At 52.4% G+C, this 20,690-nt stretch overlaps 1 protein-coding gene across 1 annotated transcript; it reads left to right on the top strand.

Annotated features, from left to right (window-relative positions):
* Positions 1 to 10,635: 10,635 nt before the first annotated feature.
* Atg4d (autophagy related 4D cysteine peptidase) lies at positions 10,636 to 20,597 on the top strand. Its single transcript, XM_048342269.1, has 10 exons — positions 10,636 to 11,042; positions 11,930 to 12,013; positions 12,100 to 12,273; positions 13,284 to 13,560; positions 13,632 to 13,696; positions 15,660 to 15,790; positions 19,017 to 19,095; positions 19,187 to 19,263; positions 19,343 to 19,462; positions 20,185 to 20,597. Exons 1-10 carry the CDS (start codon positions 10,811 to 10,813, stop codon positions 20,365 to 20,367), a joined length of 1,422 nt encoding a protein of 473 aa, XP_048198226.1. The 5' UTR covers positions 10,636 to 10,810; the 3' UTR covers positions 20,368 to 20,597.
* The last annotated feature ends 93 nt before the right edge of the window (positions 20,598 to 20,690 follow it).

The raw sequence follows: 20,690 nt of genomic DNA on the forward strand, positions 1-20,690 counted from the left end.
GACTGAAAGCTCCCAACTTTGTCTTGGGCCAGCCCGGAGAGGGCGAAGCTGGGGCCAGGGGGAGGGGAAGGGGAGCCACGAATTTGGCCCTAAAGGGGCTCATGTGAAAAGGATCGTGAACCCCCAGCAAGAAGCAAAGCCGGGGCGACCCCCACCCCTGCCCCAGGCCGTGCCCCGTGCCTCCGAAGGCCCAGCTGTGCACACTCACCCCTGTGCCCTCGTCCTGCGCGCTGGGGCAGCCGCAGCCAGGAGCCAAGTGTGCGGCTCCGGGGGCGGGGGGCGGGGGTCGGATTGCCAGCGGGGGACCCTCCCCTTCCTCTTGGGGTCCGGGCACTCAGCCTGGGGCTGCCAGCCTGTGCCACCCGCCGCGGCACCGGAGAGCGCCCGGCGGCGACTGGCACCGGGAGTGCTCAGCTTCCCCCGTCCGTCGGGTCGAGGTGGGAGGACCCGGAGCCGCGGTGGAGGGCGGAGGGCGGGCTCTGCGGGACGGGACGCGGGGGTGGCCTCGGCTCGGCTGCTTCCCGCCCCGTGCGGCCCAGAGGTTCCCCCCCTCCCAGCCGCCGTCCCCACCCACCGGAGCTCTGTCCCACCGCGCTGGGCACAGGCCCCGCCTCGGCGCCCCAACCCCAGAATGGGAGGAAAAGGGGAGCAGGCAGGATCCCCAGGGGAATGACCCTGTCTCCAGATAAGGAGGGTCTGCCTGGCCCGACCCTGGGCCTTCCCTGCTCGTCCCCCATTTAGCTGGCCTTTGGGTCTCCACCATTCTGCCACACCGGGGCACCCCAACAGGGACCCAGATTTGGGTATATCCTGGGTTCTTGTCAGCAGAAAGCCGGGTACCAAGGGCTCCCGCTTGTCATCCCAGCTACTCTGGAGGCTGAGATCTGAGGATCTGGTTCAAAGCCAGCGCGGGGGGAAGGGGGGGACATAATACTTTTTTTTTCCCCAGTCCTGGTCTTGAACTCAGGGCCTGAGCACTGTCCCTGGCTTATTTTTGCTCAAGGCTAGCACTCTATCTCTTGAGCCACAGCGCCCCTTCTGGCCTTTTCTGTTTATGTGGTGCTGAGGAATTGAACCCAGGGCTTCATGCATGGTAGGCAAGCACTCTTCTGTGAAGCCACATTCGCAGCCCCCCATAAGACTCTCATCTCCAATGAACCAGCTGAAAGCCAGAAGTGGCCCTGTGGCTCAAGGTGGCAAGCGCTAGTTCTGAGTTGAAAAAGCTCAGGGATGGCGCTCAGGCTCTGAGTTCAAATCCCAGGACTGGCATACTCAGAAAAAGCATGAGTGAATTAATTAATGCCTGTCTTACTTCCTGTATGTCCCTCCCCTAGGGTCTCAGGCTCTGTGTGTGTGCATGTGTCTGTCTGTGGTCACTGAGTGTCGCTCTCCCACGCCTCTCTCTGACCTCCACTCCTGCAAGTCCAGCCTCAGCTGGCCCTGCCCCCTCCCCTCTCTCTGTTCTCAGGAGCTTCCTGGCGGCTCCCACTTCTGCCCTCAGACCAGAGGTCACAGCTGGCTAGGGGACTTGGGGCCAGCCAAGCCCACCATTACTCGAGTCCATGTCCAATCCCACAGCAGCTCTGGGTCCCACTGGTCACAGGGGGACGGGCGCTCCCCCGGGATTTTTTGCTGTTACTGTTCTGTGTCTTTGGAGATCCCAGTCCCATGGACTATCCTGCCCGGGCTGGCTTAGAACTGTGATCCTCAGATCTCAGCCTCCCTGAGTAGCTAACATGAGCCACAGCTTCCCCAGGGATTTTGAGTCAGAATCTAGGGGTGAAGGGGTAATTTGAGGGGTGTCCCTGTGGGAGGAATCATAAAGATATGCAGCTCAAGTCGCACCCCTAAGTATCCCTTTGTGTCCCCCTCTCCTCCCTACCACTACTCTGAACCAATCACAAGCATAAACGGGGCAGCCCATTCTATGTGGTTTCTGAGGGGAGGGACACTGGCCCTTTAGTGGCACTCACTTAGAACCTGAGCTGGGAACCCTAAAAGATGGGACATCACCCAGCCCAGCCCAGCCTAGCACCCAGCTAGGCGCCCCATAATGATCTCTTGGGTGGGGTGGTGACCTTTTCACAACTCTCAGGCGACAATCACACCCCCGAGGGCTTTGCTGAGCACAGTGGGGGACCAGCTTAGCATGCTCCCCTGCTGGGCCCCCCAGCACCCCCATTCCCGCAGTGCCTGCACCTCTGTCTCACATGGAGGCCCCAGGGACTCAGGGTGCAGCACCCTGGACAGATATTAGGAATCTCTTGTGTGGTCCTGGCTTCTGTTTCTAATTTCTAGTCCACACCAACATTCACAGTTCTGAATCTAGTCTCTCCCCTGCTCCAGAACTTTCCTTAGCTCCCCGTCCACAGCTCAGGCCCTCACCCCTGTCAAATGTGAAGATCAGTCTACCTGGAAAGCCTCCTCCCAGAGGCCTTCCCTGATTGAACTTCTTGCTTTCAAATGACAGCTAGCATATTTCACTGCCTTGGTCAAGCCAAGTTTGTGCCTGTCGTCCCATCTACTCAGGAGGCTCAGCTCTGAGGATCACAGTTTGAAGCCAGCCTGAGCAAGAAAGTCCTTGAGACTCTTATCTCCAATGAACCCCCAGAAAACCGGATGTGGCACTGAGAGAGGGCTAGTCTTGAGCAAAAGAGCTCAAGGACAGTGCCCAGGCCCTGAGTTCAAGCCCAATGACTGATAAGTAAAATATAGATTGTCACATGGCCCACTCTCAGAGCTATTGTAAAAGGAGTTGGAATGCAAACCAAGTATACAGTAGGAGATCTGTAATTGTTCTCAGTGGTTCTACAGACAACCACTGTATACCATAGGGGAATGAGCAAGGTCCTGGCTCAAGCCCTGTTCGTCCCACGCCACCCCATCTCCACTTGCACCTGGTGATCTAAATCTCACCCCTGTCCCTCCCCCGCTCCCACTGGAAGCTGCAAGCCCCAGGCCTGCCCGGGCTGGCACACCTGCCCGGCAGGTTCCACGGGCAGAGCCAGCGCCCACAGCAGGCACCCTGCCCAGTCTGCGCCCACTTCTGTGTCTGTGTCTCCTAGACCAAGAAAATGCCTCCTTGGAACCACCCCCCCCCCACACACACACACTCACGTCCTGAGCACTAAAGAGGAACTGCAGAGCCCAACCCACAGGCCAAAGACCTGGACTTGAGATCAGGAAGGCTCAAAGCAGAGACCAGAACTCACAGACTGGGGGACGTCTCCAATGGGAGGCCTGAGGGCCAACTCTGGTGCTAATTCACAGAGAGAAAAGCCAGTGTGTGTGTGTGTGTGTGTGTGTGTGTGTGTGTGTGTGTGTGTGTGTGTGTGTCCCTAAAACAGCTGTCTGAATTGGACAGCAAAACTCTACTCATATCAGTAAAAAAAAAAAAAAAAATGCAGTATTGAACTCATTGTGTAGCCGAAGCTGGCCTCACCTCGCCATCATCCTTCCTCAACCTCCACATTAGTACGATGACAGCATGGGACATTGATGTGTGGGCGTCCATACATTGCTTTTTCAAAGGTATCCAGGAGTAAGGATTCTAAACAAGCATTGCATGCTAGGGTTCAACAAGGAAGTATCTAATGTTGCAGCTATTTATCAGAAAGTTTCCTAAAGTGGAAAAAGGAAGTTACAAGTAATATTGTTATACTGCATGATACTGTGTTTCTTTTCAAAGATAAGGAAATATAAAGTCAGGTGCTGGTGACTCATGCCTGTGGTCCTAGCTACTCAGGAGGCTGAGATCTGAGGATCTTGGTCCAAAGCCAGCCCAGGCGGGAAAATCTGTGCGACTGTTATCTCCAATGTACCAGCAAAAATCTGGAAGTGGACCTGTGGCTCAAGTGGTAGAGCATCAGCTTTGAGTGAAAGAGCTCAAGGACAGTGCCTAGGCCCTAGTTCAAGCCCCGGGACTGAGTTCAAGACATTGGAGAACAGATAGAAGTCTGCAGCTTGGAGATGGTACTGGCAGTCGGTATTTTTTTTTTTTTTTTTTGCAGGAGGAGGACAAATAAGGAACACAGAATTACAGGCAGGAAAACCAATGATTGGACAGAAAACCTTATATCAGTAAAAAACAAAAAATGTATGCCAGTAAAAAGCAGTACTAAACTCACTCTGACTCATTCTGACCCATTTGCCAGAATGTACCGGCCCCCCCACAAGTGAACCAAACCTAAACTGTGGGCTCTGGGTGCTGCTGAGGGGTTGATTGTCCCCCTAGTAGTGGGGGACAGTGAGTCTCAAAGACTTTCCTGCCCCTGCCCCCCAGCTCCAACCCATAATCCTTAGATCTCAACTTCCTGAGTAGGAGTAGTAGCTAGGATGACAGGCGTGAGCCACCAGCCCAAGGAAGATTTTTTTTTTAATTGGAGATTCCAAAAGAGTCCAAGAATGAGTTTCTTCAAGGTAGGAGGGAGAAGGCAGCTGGAGACGGTGAGCCAGGTGACCCCACCTTCTCCCCAGGGGCTGAGTGTGTCTGGAATACAGCCCCCCCCCCCCCTTTCTTCTCCTCTCACCTGTGCAGTCCTGGACCAGGAGAATTCCCCACGTACTTCATCCACCCATAAGTGCCTACTTTGACAGCCAGGGTTAATCTGAGGCCAATGAATAAATGGGTGACAAACACAAGAAAAGTGAATAATTTCTCAGTGAGTTATATCACTCTTCAAACCTCCTTCCTTCTCTGTCCCAGGCTTAAACTGAGGGCCTAGGTGCTACCCCTGAGCTTCTTTTGCTCAAGGTTAGTGCTCTACCACTTAAGCACAACTCCACATCTGGCTTTTTTTTTTTTTTTGGTAGTTTAGTGGAGTTAAGAGTCTCAGATGGGCTGGGAATATGGCCTAGTGGCAAGAGTGCTTGCCTTGTATACATGAAGACCTGGGTTCGATTCCCAAGCACCACATATATAGAAGATGGCCAGAAGTGGCGCTGTGGCTCAAGTGGCAGAGTGCTAGCCTTGAGTAAAACGAAGCCAGAGACAGTGCTCAGGCCCTGAGGCAAGCTCTAGGGATGGCAAAAAAAAAAAAAAAAAATAGAGTCTCAGAGATTTTCCTGCCTAAGGATGGTTTTGAACCACGATTCTTAGATTTTGGCTTCCTGAGTAGTCGGGGCTGAGTAGTCACACGTGTGAGCTACAAATTTGATATAAGCTCTTTAGCACACCCCAGCCAGGCACAATGATTTATGCCTTTAGTCTCTAATATTTGCGAAGGAGGATGGTGATTTGAAGTAATGAAGTAATATGGACAAAAAGCTATTCATCTCAACAAGTAAGCTGGGCCCGGTACTGAGTATCTGCCATCCCAGCCACTCAGCAGACAGACAAGTAGGACTGATAGCCAGCCTGGATTCAGGGAGAAGAACGCAAGACCCTATCTGAAAAATAAAAGCAAAAGGGTTTTGGGGTGTGGTTCAAGTGGCAAAGCACCTTCCTAACAAGAGCAGGACCCTGAGCTCAAACCCTTGTATCACAAAAGAAACAAAAAGAAAGTTCTGCACATGGCCTGGCTTAGCTCTAAGCATTAGATTATCTTCAAATAATGGCTTTTAATATCTCTGTAGATATAGAATTCACATATCATAAAATAATCATATATAGGGGGGCTGGGAATATGGCTTAGTGGTAGAGTGATTGCCTTGCATTCATGAAGCCCTGGGTTCGATTCCTCAGTACCACATACACAGAAAAAGCCAAAAGTGGTGCTGTGGCTCAAGTGGCAGAGTGCTAGCCTTGAGCAGAAAGAAGCCAGGGACAGTGCCCAGGCCTATGAGTCCAAGCCGCAGGACTGGCCAAAAAAAAAAAAAAGTCACATTTAGGGTTAGGGGTGTGGTTCTGCCCCAAATTGCTTACCTAGCAAATTGAGGTCCAGATTTCACCCCCCAGCACCTTAAAGAAAAAGAAAGTAAGAAGAAAACTCATGTATTTCAAGTATGCAATGAACCTGAGGCCACAGCACTGGTGGCTCATGCCTGTAATCCTAGCTACTCAGGAGGCTGAGATCTGAGGATGGAGGTTTAAAGCCAGCTTGGGTAATTAAGTCCAAGTCCATGAGACTCTTATCTGCAATGAACCAGCAAAAAGCCAGAAGTGGAGCTGTGGCTCAAGTGGCAGAGTTAGCCTTGAGCAAGAAGAAGCCAGGGACAGTGCTCAGGCCCTGAGTCCAAGCCCCTGGACTGGCCAAAAAAAAAATGTAAAAAGAAAAACCATAGTCAGAGATAATCAAATGAGCTAACTGTATACAGCTTCACCAATTATTTCAGTATAAAATTTCGTGGACTCATCTCAGATCACGGGCTATAATCAGCCAATCAGCTCAGGGATGTCCTGATTGGCCAGGATGGACAATATGGGCGTGGTTTGGTCGGAGATTGAGCCACGCCTCCAGCCCTGGTCTAAGCATTTTCCTGCAGAGTTTTTTTTTTGTGTGTGTGTGTGTTTTTTTTTTTTTTTTTTTTTTGCCATCCTGGGGCTTGTACTCAAGGCCTGAGCACTGTTCCTGGCTTCTTTTTGCTCAAGGCTAGCACTCTGCCATTTGAGTCACAGCGCCACTTTTGGCCGTTTTCTGTATATGTGGTGCTGGGGAATTGAACCCAGGGCTTCATGTATATGAGGCAAGCACTTGTGCCACCAGGCCATATTCCCAGCCCTCCTGCAGAGTTTTGGTACCACATTGTGTTTGTTGCCAGCCTGCCACTGGAGGGCAGAAAGCCAGGTGCAGCTGCAGGGCCAGCGTGCCGGGGCCGTGGGAGGAACCTCCCGGCCATCACGTGAGGCCGCCGGGGTCACTGCCTGGTTATGGGTCTGTGCACCCACTTAGTGCTTGAATGGCTCAATTTCTTTTCTTTCTTTCCTTCCTTTCGTGCCAGTCCTGGGGATTGAGCTCAGGCTCTAGGCACTGTCTCTGAGCTTTTCTGTTCACGGCTAGCTGTCTACCACTTGAGCCACAGCTCCACTTCTGGCTTTTTGCTGGTTCATTGGAGATAAGAGTCTCATGGACTTTCTTACCTGGGTGAGCTTTGAACTATCATCCTCAGATCTTAGCCTCCTCCTCCTCCTCCTCCTCCTCCTCCTCCTCCTCCTCCTCCTCCTCCTCCTCCTCCTCCTCTCTTCCTCATTCTTCTTTCTCCTCCTCTTTCTTCCTCCCTCCTCCTTCCTCCTCCTCCTTCCTCTTTCCTTTTTTTTTTTTTTTTTGCCAGTCCTGGGCCTTGGACTCAGGGCCTGAGCACTGTCCCTGGCTTCTTCCCGCTCAAGGCTAGCACTCTGCCACCTGAGCCACAGCGCCCCTTCTGGCTGTTTTCCATATATGTGGTGCTGGGGAATCAAACCGAGAGCTTCAAGTGGAGGAGGCAAGCACTCTTGCCACTAGGCCATATTCCCAGCCCCACCTTCCTCTTTCCTCTTCCTTCCTCTTCCTTCCTCCTCCTTCTGTCAGTTGTAGGACTTGAACTCAGGGCCTGGGCACTGTCCCTGAGCTCTTTGTGCTTTGAGTGGTTAATTGGAGATAAGAGTCTTACAGGGACTTTTCTACCCAGGCTGGCTTTGAACTGCAATCCTCAGATCTGAGTAGCTGGAATTACAGGTATGAGCTACCAGCATCTGACTTGAGTTCATTATTTCAAAATCTTTGAAATGTTGGGGATGGAATCCAGAGCCTCATACCTGTGACTCAAGTGTTCTACTGCTGAGCGTTATTCCCAATCTATGAGTTTACTATATATCTGTCATATCCCACTGGCAAACATCACAGGGAGCCAGGCATTTGTGGCTCATACCTACCATCCTAGCTACTCAGAAGGCTTAGATCTGGAGGATTAGGATTCAAAGTCAGCCTGAACAAAAGAGTCTGCAAGACAATCTTCAACTAACCAGCAAAAAGCCAGGTTGGAGGTATGGCTCAAGTAATAGAACACCAACCTAACAAACAAGCTGAGTGTGTTTGAGGCCCTATGTTCAAACCCTAGTACTGACCTCACCCCACCAAAAACAAATAAAGTAAAATAAAGTAATAAATAAATAGACCCATGTGGGGTAACAGTTTCCATTGCTGTAATAACATTTCAGTGGGCTTTTTTTTTTTTTCCCAGTCCTGGGGCTTGGACTCAGGGCTGAGCACTGTCCCTGGCTTCTTTTTGCTCAAGGCTAGCACTCTGCCACTTGAGCCACAGCGCCACTTCCAGCTTTTTTTTTTTCTGTTTATGTGATGCTGAGGAATCGAACCCAGGGCTCTGTACATGCTAGGCAAGCACTCTACTGCTAAGCCACATTCTCACCTCCCCCTTTTTTTTAGTTTTTTTTTTTAATATGTTGGTCCTAGTGCTTGAACTCAGGGCCTGGGCACTGTCTTTGAGCTTTTGTGCTCAAGGCTAGTGCTCTATCACTTGAGCCGCAGCTCTACTTGTGGCTTTTTGGTGGTTCATTGGAGCCAAGAGTCTTGTGGGCTTTCCTGTCCAGGCTAGCTTCCAACTGTGATCCTCAGATCTCAGCCTTCTGAGTAGCTAGGATTACAGGCAGGAGCCACCAGCGCTCCACTCAGCATGTGCTTTGACACAAAGGAATTCATCATGAGACTTAGGTTGAATGAAGAGTACATTCTTTCTCCTAAGAAGACAGAAAGGGGCCAAACTTGTTTTCTAGAACATTCTATTGAAGAACCTCAGGGTGTATTTATTACTTTTTTTTTCTTCTTTGTGGTACAGGGGATTGAATTGAGATCCTCCCACACCCAGGGTTTCACAGATGCTTGAGAAGCAAGACTGGATGGCTCCAGGACAGCAAAGATGTTTGACAAGGACAGTGACATGCGTGAGAAAGTGCCTCTCCACATGCATGTTTGTTTTAAGCCGCTGTCATTTCTTCCAGCAGCTAGCTGCAAAGCCCAGGAAGGATTTCCTGGGCGGGCTTTATTTCACCCAGGGCCATGGGAACTCACTGGGTGGAGACACACCAAAGCAGTTTTGGAATGGCTGAGAGGCTGCCAGTCCAATTCCTGAGCAGGCACCATAATATAAAAGAAAAATCCTGCTTTATTGAAAGCCACTTAAATGCTTTCTTTTTCCTTTTTAAAAAATGTATTTATTTATTTATTTATTTATTTTTGGTGGCCTGGGTGTTGTCCCTAAGCTTTTTCGCCCCAAGCTGGCACTCTATCCCTTGAGCTCTCCTCCTGGCTTTTTGGTGGTTCAATAGAGATAAGAGTCTCAAGGACTCTCCAAACCAGACTGGCTTTGAACTGGGATTCTCAGAGCCATCCTCAGATCCTCAGATACAAAGGCCCTGAAGTGAGATCCCACCTGCTGCTTTTGAGAAAAGCCAGGTGTGGGAAAGAGGCAGGAGGAGAGAGGGAGGGCAAGTCAGAAAGGTGACTGTCTTTCTGTGACTTTTTCCTCCTCACACCTGGTTTTTCTCACCAGGCCACTAGGGGACACCCTGTCTGTGGCCAAGAGAGTCACCTCAATGTCTCTATAGTGTCATGATGTACATAGCGAACTCCGCTCATCCTCCAACATCCTTATGACATAGATGTGTTTAAATTTCTTCAAAGATTTATTGCCTGTATTAAGATAATTGACATGTTGTAAAGCACACACATATTAAATGTGTAGCCTGAGAGTGAAAATAAATAGCAGAAGCTATTTATTCTCACTCTCTCTCTCTCTCTCTCTGTGCCTCAAGATTACGAGGCAGCTACACTACCACTTTAACCACATCATTTTACTTTTTCACTTGAGGTGTGTGTGTGTGTGTGTGTGTGTGTATGGCCTGGAACTTGAACTTAAGAGTCTGGGCACTCTCAGCTTTTTCACTCAAGGCTGGGGCTCTACCACTGGGACACAGCTCCACTTCCAGCTTTTTGCTGCTGCCTAACCCGAGACGAGAGGCTCACAGACTTTCCTACCGGAGCTGACTTTGAATGCGACCCCCAGATCTCAGCCTCCTGGGTAGCTGGGATGACAGGCATGAGCCACCGTGTCTGAATGGATTCACCTCTTTTTTTTTTTTTTTTTTTGCCAGTCCTCGGCCTTGGACTCAGGGCCTGAGCACCGTCCCTGGCTTCTTTTTGCTCAAGGCTAGCACTCTGCCACTTGAGCCACAGCGCCACTTCTGACTGTTTTCTATATATGTGGAGCTGGGGAATCGAACCCAGGGCTTCATGTATATGAGGCAAGCACTCTTGCCTAGCCAGCCCAGGACTCATCTCTTATTCCACGCATTTGAAACCTATCTTATCCATAAGGAAACTGAGGCACAGAGAAGGGTGACCAGACAAGAGACGCACGCACATTGGGGCCTGAGTTACGGGGGGAGGGGGAGGGGCTGGGGAGCAGCTAGGCGAGGTGGCTTCCCTGGGATGACTAGGGGCGTGGCCACGAGCGGAGCCCCACTCGGATGGGCGGGACGACGCGAGGCGCTCCGCCGCGATGGGCGTGTCCGCTGCTCGGGTGGGCGTGGCCTCGCGTTCGGCGCGCTGGGAGCTCTGATTAGGGACGGCGGGGCTCGCCCTCGGGTCTGGACCGCGCGATAAGGCGGGCGAGCAGCTGGGGGGCGGGGGCGGAGCGGGGCCGGAGAGGGGCGGGGCGTCCTGGGGGGCCGGAGAGGGGTGGGGCATCCGGTCCTGTCACGCCCGCCTCCTTCCGGGGCCAAGATGGCGCCGGCAGTGGCCGCGGAGGCCGAGGCGGTGGCGGTGGCGGCGGGCGGCGCGGATCCCCGGAGCCCCGCGGCGTCCCCCGAGTAGCGGCGTCCCGGCCCACTTGTCGCCCTGGCCGCCGCGGTCCGCCTGCCCTCCCTCCCGGCTCGTCCATGAACTCCGTGTCCCCGGCCGCCGCGCAGTACCGGAGCGGGAGCCCGGAGGACGCGCGCCGGCCCGAGGGGCGCAGGCCACGGGGTCCCCGGCTCCCGGATCCCAACGGCCTGGGGTCCTCTGGGGCCGGGCCCCCCGCCCTGGGCTCGTCCGGGTCCGCCCCAGTGGAGCCAGACGAGGTGGACAAGTTCAAAGCCAAGTTCTTGACCGCTTGGAACAACGTCAAGTACGGTGAGCGGAGGGGGGTCCCGGGGCCGCCGTCTGGGGGTGTAGGGGAGAGCCAGCCCCGCCCGCCCTGCCTGCCAACCCGGTACCCCGGCCAGGCAAGTTCTTCACCTGCGGGTCCCCGCCCCGCTCCGCCCGCCCGGGCCGGGGCTCGACCTGACCAGGTCGCCCGGCCACGCTCCCAGGCCCCGCCCAGTCCCCCATTTGACCTTGGGCCACCTTCTTTGCTCCTGCGTGCCTCGGTTTCCCCCCACTGTAAAATGGGTGCAGTAATCATCTGGTCTCAAGGTCGCCCCTACCCGAGTTCCTGGTGGACAAAGTCATTCCGGACACCCCGGGTCTCCCATCTTTTCGGTTAGAGGGATGGCGGTTAGGATTTTTCTAGAGCTTGCCCCTCAGAGCTTAGCTAGGTTTGTGTCCATTGCTCAGATGGATAGAAAGAGTGGGAGGATTCTGTTCTTTTCTTTTTTTGGTACTGGGGATCGAACCCAGGAACGTTGCACTTGCTAGGCAAGCATTTGCCACTGAGCTACATTCCAGCCCTGGACTCCGATCTTGCGCGACAAGGGATCCGTGTGTGTGTGTTCAGGTCCTGGGTCTTGAACTTGGGGCCTGGACACTGTTTCTGAGTTTTTTTCACCTAAAGCTGGTGCTCCACCGCTTGAGCCACAAAGCTCCACTTCCAGCTTTTTTTTGGTGATTAACCAGATAAGGAGTCCCATGGACTTTCCTACCCAGGATGGTTTAGAACCATAATCCTCGGATCTCAATCTCCTGAATTGCTAGGATCATAGGTGTGAGCTGCTGCCTCTCTCTGAAAACGATGCATCATGTTGTTGTGCTGTTACTCTCCACACCCCACCCCCATCTTTCCACATACCTCTCCTCTGTAGGTTGGGCAGTTAAAAGCCGGACCAGTTTTAGTAAGATCTCCAGCGTTCACCTCTGTGGCCGCCGTTATCGTTTTGAAGGCGAGGGTAAGCTTGTGGTTGTGATGAGGGTTGCACACAGGGAGAGATTTCTGGGGTGGCCCCGGTAGCAGCTGATGGACTCCTTCTTGTAGGTGACATCCAGCGTTTCCAACGGGACTTCGTGTCCCGCCTGTGGCTCACCTATCGCAGGGACTTCCCACCTCTGGCTGGAGGCTGCCTGACCTCCGACTGTGGCTGGGGATGCATGTTACGCACGGGTCAGATGATGCTCGCCCAGGGCCTGCTACTCCACTTCCTGCCCAGAGGTGAGTCAGGCAGGTGAAAGGGTGGGTATGCTAGCTTAGTGACAGTCATGCATTAATAATGTTAAAGTCGCTTCAAGTGGCGTTCCAATTGTGTTTGTTAAGAGCCAGGCAGGACTTGAGAGGTTGAAACAGGAAAAGGGAAGGTTTGAAAATTCAAGTACAGTCTGGGGCCCCTATCTAAAAATTAAATAAAATCCTGGGGCCAGGTGCTGGTGGTTTATGCCTGTAATCCTAGCTACTCAGGAGGCTGACATCTGAGGATCCTGAGTGATTCAAAGCCAGCCCAGGCAGAAAAGTCCTTGTGAAACTCTTATCTCCAATTAACCACTCAAAAACCGGAAGTGGTGCTGTGGCTCAAAGGGATAGAGTACTAGCCTTGAGCAAAAGAGCTCAGGAACAGCACGCAGGCCCTGAGTTCAAGTCCCATGTTCAGTGCATTAAAAAAATAGTTTCAGGCAGCATGAAAATTATGTTTGGGGTTTTCTTGCTATTGGGATTGTTTATACAAGCCGAGTAGGTGTATATGCCTGTAGTCCCAACAATTCAGGGGGCTGGGATCTGAGGATGGAGGTTCCAAGCCAGCCATAGCAAGGAAGTCTGTGAGACACCTTCAATGAACCAGCAAAAGGCCAGAGGTGGAGCTGTGGTTCAAATGGTAGAGCACCAGCCTTGAGGAAAGAAAAACAAAGGAACAGCGCCCAGGCCCTGAGTTCAAGCCTCAGTACCTGCATACACACACAAATATGGTGTGTAGGACTGTGTTTTTTTTTTTTTTTGTTTTGTTTTGCTAGTCCTGGGGCTTGAACTCAGGGCCTGGTACTGTCCCTGAGCTTCTTTTTGCTCAAGGCTAGCACTCTACCCCTTGAGCCACAGCACCACTTTTGGTGCTGAGGAATAGAACCCAGGGCTTCATGCATGCTAGGCAAGCACTCTACTGCTAAGCCACCTGCCCAGTCTAGGGGGCGCTGTTATGTGCACTGGCACTATTTGTGTTTTGCATTTCCCCTTAGACTGGACGTGGGCAGAGGGCTCAGGCCTGGCCCCGGCTGAGCTGTCTGCATCTGCCTCTCCGTGCCGGCCACGTGGGCCTCCCCGCCGGCTGCCCTCTCGCTGGGCCCATGGTGCCCCTGAGCTGGAGCAGGAACATTGGCACCGGCAGATTGTGTCCTGGTTCGCTGATCACCCCCAGGCCCCTTTTGGCCTCCATCGGCTGGTGGAGCTTGGGCAGAGCTCAGGCAAGAAAGCGGGGGACTGGTATGGCCCGTCGCTGGTGGCCCACATTCTGAGGTGAGACCACGTGGGGAAGAGGAGAGCCTCAGGGAAGGCCCAGGCACTGAGGCCTTCCTTCCTGTCCCTAGGAAAGCTGTGGAGAGCTGCTGCGAGGTCACCCGCCTGGCGGTGTACGTGTCTCAGGACTGTACAGGTAAGAGGGCTGGGACCATGGGTCCTGGGGTAGGGGCAGAGGGGCACCTCCGGAAGACTCTGGCCCACAATGCGATGGGAGGTAGACTTAGGGTCCTTTCCTCTGCTTCTCCACCACAAACCAAGGGGCTAGTGTAAGGTCACCTTTTTTTTGGGGGGGGGGTCATGGGGCTTGAACTCATGGCCTACGCAGCACTGTCCCTGAGCTCTTTCACTCAAGGCTAGAGTTCTACCACTTTGAACCACAGCTTTTCTGGAGGTTCACTGGAGATAAGAGTCTCTTGGGCTTTCTTACCCAGGCTGGCTTCAAACCGAGGTGCTCAGATCTCAGCCTCCTGAGGAGCTAGGATGACAGATGGAAGCCTCGGGCTCTTGAGGTGGTCCTTCCCTCAGATCCTATTTTCTTTTCTTTTCACTAAGCCCTCCATCCCATAAACCACAACCCTGGCCCTTTTGTTTGTATTTTTGTTAGAACTTTGTCAGTATTAGCAGCTTGTAGATCTGAAGTCTTTAGTTTCCTCTTCCTCAGTAGATGGGATTATAGGTGTGTGATACTATACCTGTCCTGGAGCTGGAACTCAGAGCCAGGGTGCTGTCCTTGAGCTTTTCTGCCTAATCTTAGCACTTGAGCCACAACTGGACTTCTGCCTTTTTGGTGGTTAATTGAGATAAGCATCTCCAGGAGTTTCCTACCTGGGCTGGCTTCTAACTGAGATCCTCAAATCTCAGCCTCCTAAGTAGCTAGGCTTTCAGGTGTGAGCTGCTACTGCCCAGCCTTGCATTCTTTCTCTACAGGCATCTCTAGCATATTCAGTAGTTTGGCCTCTTCCTATGACTAAATAATACAAGAAAAGTGCTTAGTGTACCACTTGCCAAATAATAGTTATTGTGGATACTGGTGTGATAGCTTCTAACTTGAATTAGGAGAGTATTTTTCTGTTTATTGGGTGTTTTGTGTGCGTGCGTGTGTGTGTGTGTTTGTGTGTGTGTGTGTGTGTGTGTGTTTGGTGCTAGTCCCGAACTCAGGGCCTGGGTGCTGTCCCCAAGTGCTCAAGGCTAGTGCTTAGCTTTGTTTTTTTTGTTTTTTTTTTTTTAACCACAGTGCCACTTCCATTTGTTTGGTTTGGTGGTTCGTGGTTTGGTGGATTTTCTTGCCCAGGCTAGCTTTGAACTGTGATCCTCAGATTTCAGCCTCCTGACTAGCTAGGATTATAGATGTGGGCCACTAGCTTTTTGTTTGCTTTTTGAGGCAGGATCTCTAGGTAATCTGGGCTGGCTTTGAATTCTCAGGCCTCCTGCTTCGGCCTCCTGAGTACTGGGATTACAGGCATGAGCCACCATACCCGGTTTATAAAGATTTAGAAGGGCCTTCTATACCTGTACGTGTTCATGCCCGCATGCACATCTCAACTTCTGGAAGAGGGTTTCGGAGACTGAATGAATCCACCTCTATGTGCCACAAAGGGGTTCAGGGTACCGGAGAGGAGGAGTGACACCAAGAATGGGGCATGGATGGAGGAAGGAGGGAGCCGAAAATCATGTGGACAAACACAGACTCTTAGGAATCCCATGCTTGCTGTTGTCTTAAGACAGCAGAGGCCTGGGGCTGACATTGGGGAAGGCTGGGGGCGTGGCCTGTTCACAGGGGGCATGGCTTGTCGCTAGTGCTTTTATCTGGGAAGCACAAATCTTGATACTGTAAAGTTATCATCAAGGTCCCCTGGAGCCTCCATTGCCCTGTTGGTGAAGTGGGGTTATCCCCACTTATTACCTGTATGTCGCCGGACTGTTTGGGGGTCTTTGGGGACAGGGTACTTGCAGAACTGTCTTTGCTGATGGTGACTTTTTTGGTAATAAGTGGCACAGATGAGGTTGGGCCCTGAGGTTTGAGGCCCCCACTCCAGGGTGCAGGGCTGTCAGTGGGTTTGGAGGTGACTCACTGCCCCCCTCCCCTGTCCCTCCAGTGTACAAGGCAGATGTGGCACGCCTGGTGGCCAGGCCCGACCCCACGGCCGAGTGGAAGTCTGTCATCATCCTGGTACCCGTGCGTCTGGGTGGCGAGACGCTGAACCCTGTATATGTGCCCTGCGTGAAGGTAGGTCCCGCCTCCTCCATCCGGAAGCCCGCTGGGCTTCCAGTTTGGATTAGGATCGCTCATTCATCCCCAGTCCCTGGTTACTGTCCCCAGAGCCTTGGGCATGCTGGTCTCTGATTTACTGCAGAGCTACCCTCCTCAGCTCAGTGTGGCTCTGAACTCGCTGTGTAGTCTGGGCTGGCCCTGAACACTCCTTTCCCCTGCCTGTGTCTGGGATTACAGGTGGATGCATGGTACCATACCTGCCTAGTGGATGCTTTTATTGAGCCTTTATCAAGCCCGCTGTGTGTTTGTTGTTCCAGGTGCTGGGATTTGGGGGAACGATATATGTGTGGCTCAGTGTCAGAACAATGTGCTTAGAACACCTGAGTTCAATCCCAGAGCCAAAAAATAAAAAATCACCCGGTGCTGGTGGCTTACACGTGTAATCCTAGCTACACAGTTGGCTGAGATCTGAGGATCGAAGTTCAAAGCCAGCTTAGACAGAAAGTCCCCATGAGACTCTTATCTCCAATAAACTACCCAGAAAAGGCTGGAAGTGGCTGTAATTCAAGTGGTAAACTGCTAGTCTTGAGCATACAGAGGCTCAGAGACAGTGCCCAGGCCCTGAGTTCAAGCCTCAGAATCAGCAAAAAATAAAAATAAAGGGGCTGAGAATATGGCCTAGTGGTAGAGTGCTTGCCTTGCATACATGAAGTCCTGGGTTTGATTCCTCAGCACCACATACATAGAAAAAGCCGGAAGTGGTGCCATGTCTCAAGTGGTAGAATGCTAGCCTTGGGCAAAAGAAGCTCAGGGACAGTGCACAGGCCCTGAGTTCAAGCCCCAGGACTGGCAAAAAAATAAAAATAAATAAACAAATCAAACACTTGGGGGCTGGGAATGGGGCTTAGTGGTATAGTGCTTAGCCTACATTAAGCCCTGGGTTTGGCTCCTCAGCACCACATAAACAGAAAAAGCCAGAAGTTGCGCCAGAAGTCAGGGACAGTACTCAGGCCCTGAATGCAAGCCCCTGGACTGGGGGAAGGGGGGGCGGGGAGTATGAAGTGGGTGCCGGTGGCTCATGCCTGTAATCCTAGCTACTCAAGAAGATGAGCTCTGAGGATCACAATTCAAAGTCAGCCCAGGGGGCTGGGAATATGGCCTAGTGGCAAGAGTGCTTGCCTCATATACATGAAGCTCTGGGTTTAATTCCCCAGCATCACATATGTAGAAAATGGCCAGAAGTGGCGCTGTGGCTCAAAGGGCAGAGTGCTGGCCTTGAGCAAAAAGAAACCAGGGACAGTGTTCAGGCCCTGAGTCCAAAGCCCAGGACTAGCAAAAACAAAAACAAACAAAAAAAACCCCAAAGTCAACCCAGCAAATAAGTCCTTGAGATTCTCATCTCCTATGAGCCACCAGAAAACCGGAAGTGGTGCTATGGCTCAAGTGGTAGAGCACTAGACTTGAACTGAAGAGCTCAGGCCCAGAGTTCAATCCCTATGACTGACAAAACAAAAAACAATCCCCAGCTGGCTCAAGAAACAGATTAGGAGGATTGAATTTTGAGGTCCAACTTCACAAAAAAGTTAATGAGCGCTGGAAATGTGGCTTAGTGGTAGAGTACTTGCCTGGCAGACATGAAGCCCTGGGTTCGATTCCTCTAAATCACATAAACAGAAAAAGCTGGAAGTGGCTCAAGTGGTAGAGTGTTAGCCTTGAGCAAAAGAAGCTCAGGCCCTGAGTTCAAGCCTCAGGACTAGAAAACAAAAACACAAATTCTGGAAGCTAGAAACCCCTGGTGTTTTGTGGTGTTTTTTTTTTTTTTCTTTGTTGCTTTTCCTTTTTATTATTATTTTTTTTCACTCGTGATACTTGAACTCAAGGCCTGGGCACTGTACCTCAGTTCTTTTTGCTCAAGGCTAGCGCTCTACCACTTGAGCAACAGCGCCACTTCTGGTTTTCTGGTGGTTAATTGGAGATAAAAGTCTAACGATGAGACCAAGGTCAAGTTTGAGGACAGATGAGATACAAGACAGGCCAAGAACAGATTGTTCTTCCAGAAGCTTCAGTTTTACTTTTTTTTTGTTTCCATCATTAAAAGTAGGTGAGGAAATGTCTCAGGAACGTTCCTGCCCAGGCTAACTTTGATCTCTCTCTTAGATCTGCCAGGTCTTTGCTGAAAAGTCACCTCTTGCTGGTTGGTAGTGGCTCACTCCTGTAATCCTAACTACTCAGCAGGCTGAGATCTGAGGATCACAGTTCAAACTCAGCCTGGGCAGCAAAAGCTGAGAGACTCTTACCTTTAATTAAGCGCTAGAAAAAACAAGTGGTGCTGTGGCTGAAGTAGTCAAGCGCTAGCCTTGAACAAAAAGAATCCAGGAACAGTGCCCAGGCCCAGAGTTCAAGTCCCAGAACTCACACACACACACACACAGTCACCTCTCAATAAGGTCTTCCTTTTTTTTTTTTTTTTTTTGCCAGTCCTGAGGCTTGAACTCAGGGCCTGAACACTGTCCCTGGCTTCCTTTTGCTCAAGGCTAGCAATCTACCACCTGAGCCACAGCGCCACTTCTGGCTTTTTCTGTATATGTGGTGTTAAGGAATCGAACCCAGGGCTTCATGTACGTGAGGCAAGCACTCTACCACTAGGCCACATCCCCAGCCCCCATGTCTCTCATTTTTATTCAAGGCTGACACTTTTTTCTTTGTTGGTCTGGGCTTGAACTCTGGTCTTGGGCACTGTCCCCGAGCTCTTTAAAAGCTCAAGGCTAGTGGTCTCCTACTTGAGCCACAGTGCCAATTCCAATGTTCTGGTGGCTCACTAGAGATGAGAGTCTCAGATGTCAGCCTCCTGAGTAGCTAGGATTACAGGCGTGAGCCACCTGCACCCTCCTCAAGGCTGAAACTTTACCAATTGAAACACAGATCTACTTCCAACCTTTTGTTAACTAAAGAGCCTCACACATTCCAGCCCAGGCTGACTTCAGACCTCAGCCTTCTCAGTAGCTAGGCTTACAGGTGTGAGTCATGGGCACCTGGCTGATTTTTCTGTTTTAAGGTGCTTAGTCCAGGGTTGGGATGCAGCTTAGTGGTCACGTGCTCATGTCCTAAACTAGAACAGTAGCCCAGGGAACAGGGTTTGTTTGGCCTGATCACGGCTGCTGCTTTGGGTCCTGGGTTCATGGTCAGCTATTTGTTGAGGACTGATCAACTACCTCAGCCGTGGCCCCTCTTCTCCCTGCAGGAGCTACTCCGGTCTGAACTGTGCCTGGGTATCATGGGGGGCAAACCCCGCCACTCCCTCTACTTCATTGGCTACCAGGGTAGGCCCCACCCCCACCCACCATGCACCTCTGCTGCCCCCACCTTTCTTTCTCCCCCCCTCCCCCAGCTCATACCTGTCTCCTCCCACAGATGACTTCCTACTCTATCTGGACCCCCACTACTGTCAGCCCACTGTGGATGTCAGTCAGGCTGACTTCCCCCTAGAGGTGAGAGCTGGGGTCACCTGAGGGGACTGGAGGCCCAGGGAGGGATTGGGGTGCCCTGAACCTCCCTCTCTGCCTGTAGTCTTTCCACTGCACCTCACCCCGCAAGATGGCCTTCGCCAAGATGGACCCCAGCTGCACCATAGGGTTCTACGCCAGAGACAGGAAGGAGTTTGAGAGGCTCTGCTCTGAACTGACCAGGGTGAGCGAGAAAGGTGGGGCTCGGGGCAGGGTTGGTGACAGAGGAGGAACCAGGACCAGAGCTTAGTGTGTCTGGAATTGAGACTGAGCTGTTGTCTTTGAAAATGTGAAGCTCCCCCTTGGGGTTGGGGATGCAGTTCCCTGGGACAGCATTCTACAGGTTACAGCCTGGGGTAGGTGGGCACTGCTGCCTGAATTCTGATGGAGCCTGTGCTCCTCAGCGAGGCCTGGGACAACCTGGGTCTCACCGTGAGAGCCTGGCTTAAAGGAGAGCGACACTGGGGTCCTGTGCCCTGGGACAGCTGCATGCAGAGCCACAGGTGAAGACAGAGGCGCTGGGGGCTCACGCCTGTAACCCTGACTACTCAAGAGACTGAGATCTGAGGGTCCTGGTTCAAAGCCAGTCTGGGCAGGAACGTCTGTGAGACTCTTATCTCCAATGAACCACCAGAAAACCGGAAGTGGCACTGTGGCTCAAGTGGTTGAGTGCCAGCCTTGAGCTGAAGAGCTCAGGGAGAGTGCCCAGGCCGAGTTCAAGCCCCATGACTGAAAGACAGCCCTCCCCCCCCCCACCCCCCTGCATGTTTCTGGGTTCTGCAGCCAAAACCCCAGGGCTGCTACTCATTGGCTGATTCAGATCACATGACTGCAGCCACAGGTGGTTGGGGGACTAGTTGGCTGCAGGGTGGTCTGGGGCTTAGCCTCCCTGCCTCCTCCCCACAGGTCCTCAGCTCCTCCTCAGCCTCGGAGCGCTATCCCATGTTCACCGTGGCCGAGGGCCATGCGCAAGACCTCGGCCTGGACGACCTCTGCACCCAGCCTGCCCCGCCCATGCCCTGTCTGCCCCGCCCAGGGCCCCTCCTCAAGGCCAAGCGGCCAAGCTCAGAGGACTTTGTGTTTTTATAGTGGGAAGATGCAAGACTATTTATTTTTTTATTTATGTCACCTGGGGTACGAGCCTCTGGTGGTGATGGGCCTCCATGTCCCAGGCTCCCCAAGCTCAGCCAAGAGCCCCCTCAGGCACACACTCAGGACCTGCCTCATGTACTGTAGTAAGCACTGGACAGGCCAGGCCCCCGCCGGCCCCCAGAACCCCGTCTTGGGGTGCTGGGGCCAATAAAGCTGTTGAACTTGAATGTGGCCAGGGTGTGGGCTCCAGGGTGCCTCAAGAGGCCTCAGTTTCCACAACTACATCAGGGAGTGGTGGCCTTGCCACAGGGGCAGCCGAG

This window comes from Perognathus longimembris, chromosome 3 (assembly GCF_023159225.1).
Source record: "Perognathus longimembris pacificus isolate PPM17 chromosome 3, ASM2315922v1, whole genome shotgun sequence".
NCBI lineage: Eukaryota > Metazoa > Chordata > Mammalia > Rodentia > Heteromyidae > Perognathus > Perognathus longimembris.

Excerpts from the sequence above, each read along its gene's own strand:
- Atg4d (XM_048342269.1), top strand. The coding sequence starts at position 10,811 with ATGAACTCCGTGTCCCCGGCCGCCGCGCAGTACCGGAGCGGGAGCCCG. Across the intron at positions 12,014-12,099 it reads TTATCGTTTTGAAGGCGAGG|GTGACATCCAGCGTTTCCAA; the intron begins GTAAGCTTGTGG and ends TCCTTCTTGTAG. Across the intron at positions 15,791-19,016 it reads TATATGTGCCCTGCGTGAAG|GAGCTACTCCGGTCTGAACT; the intron begins GTAGGTCCCGCC and ends TTCTCCCTGCAG.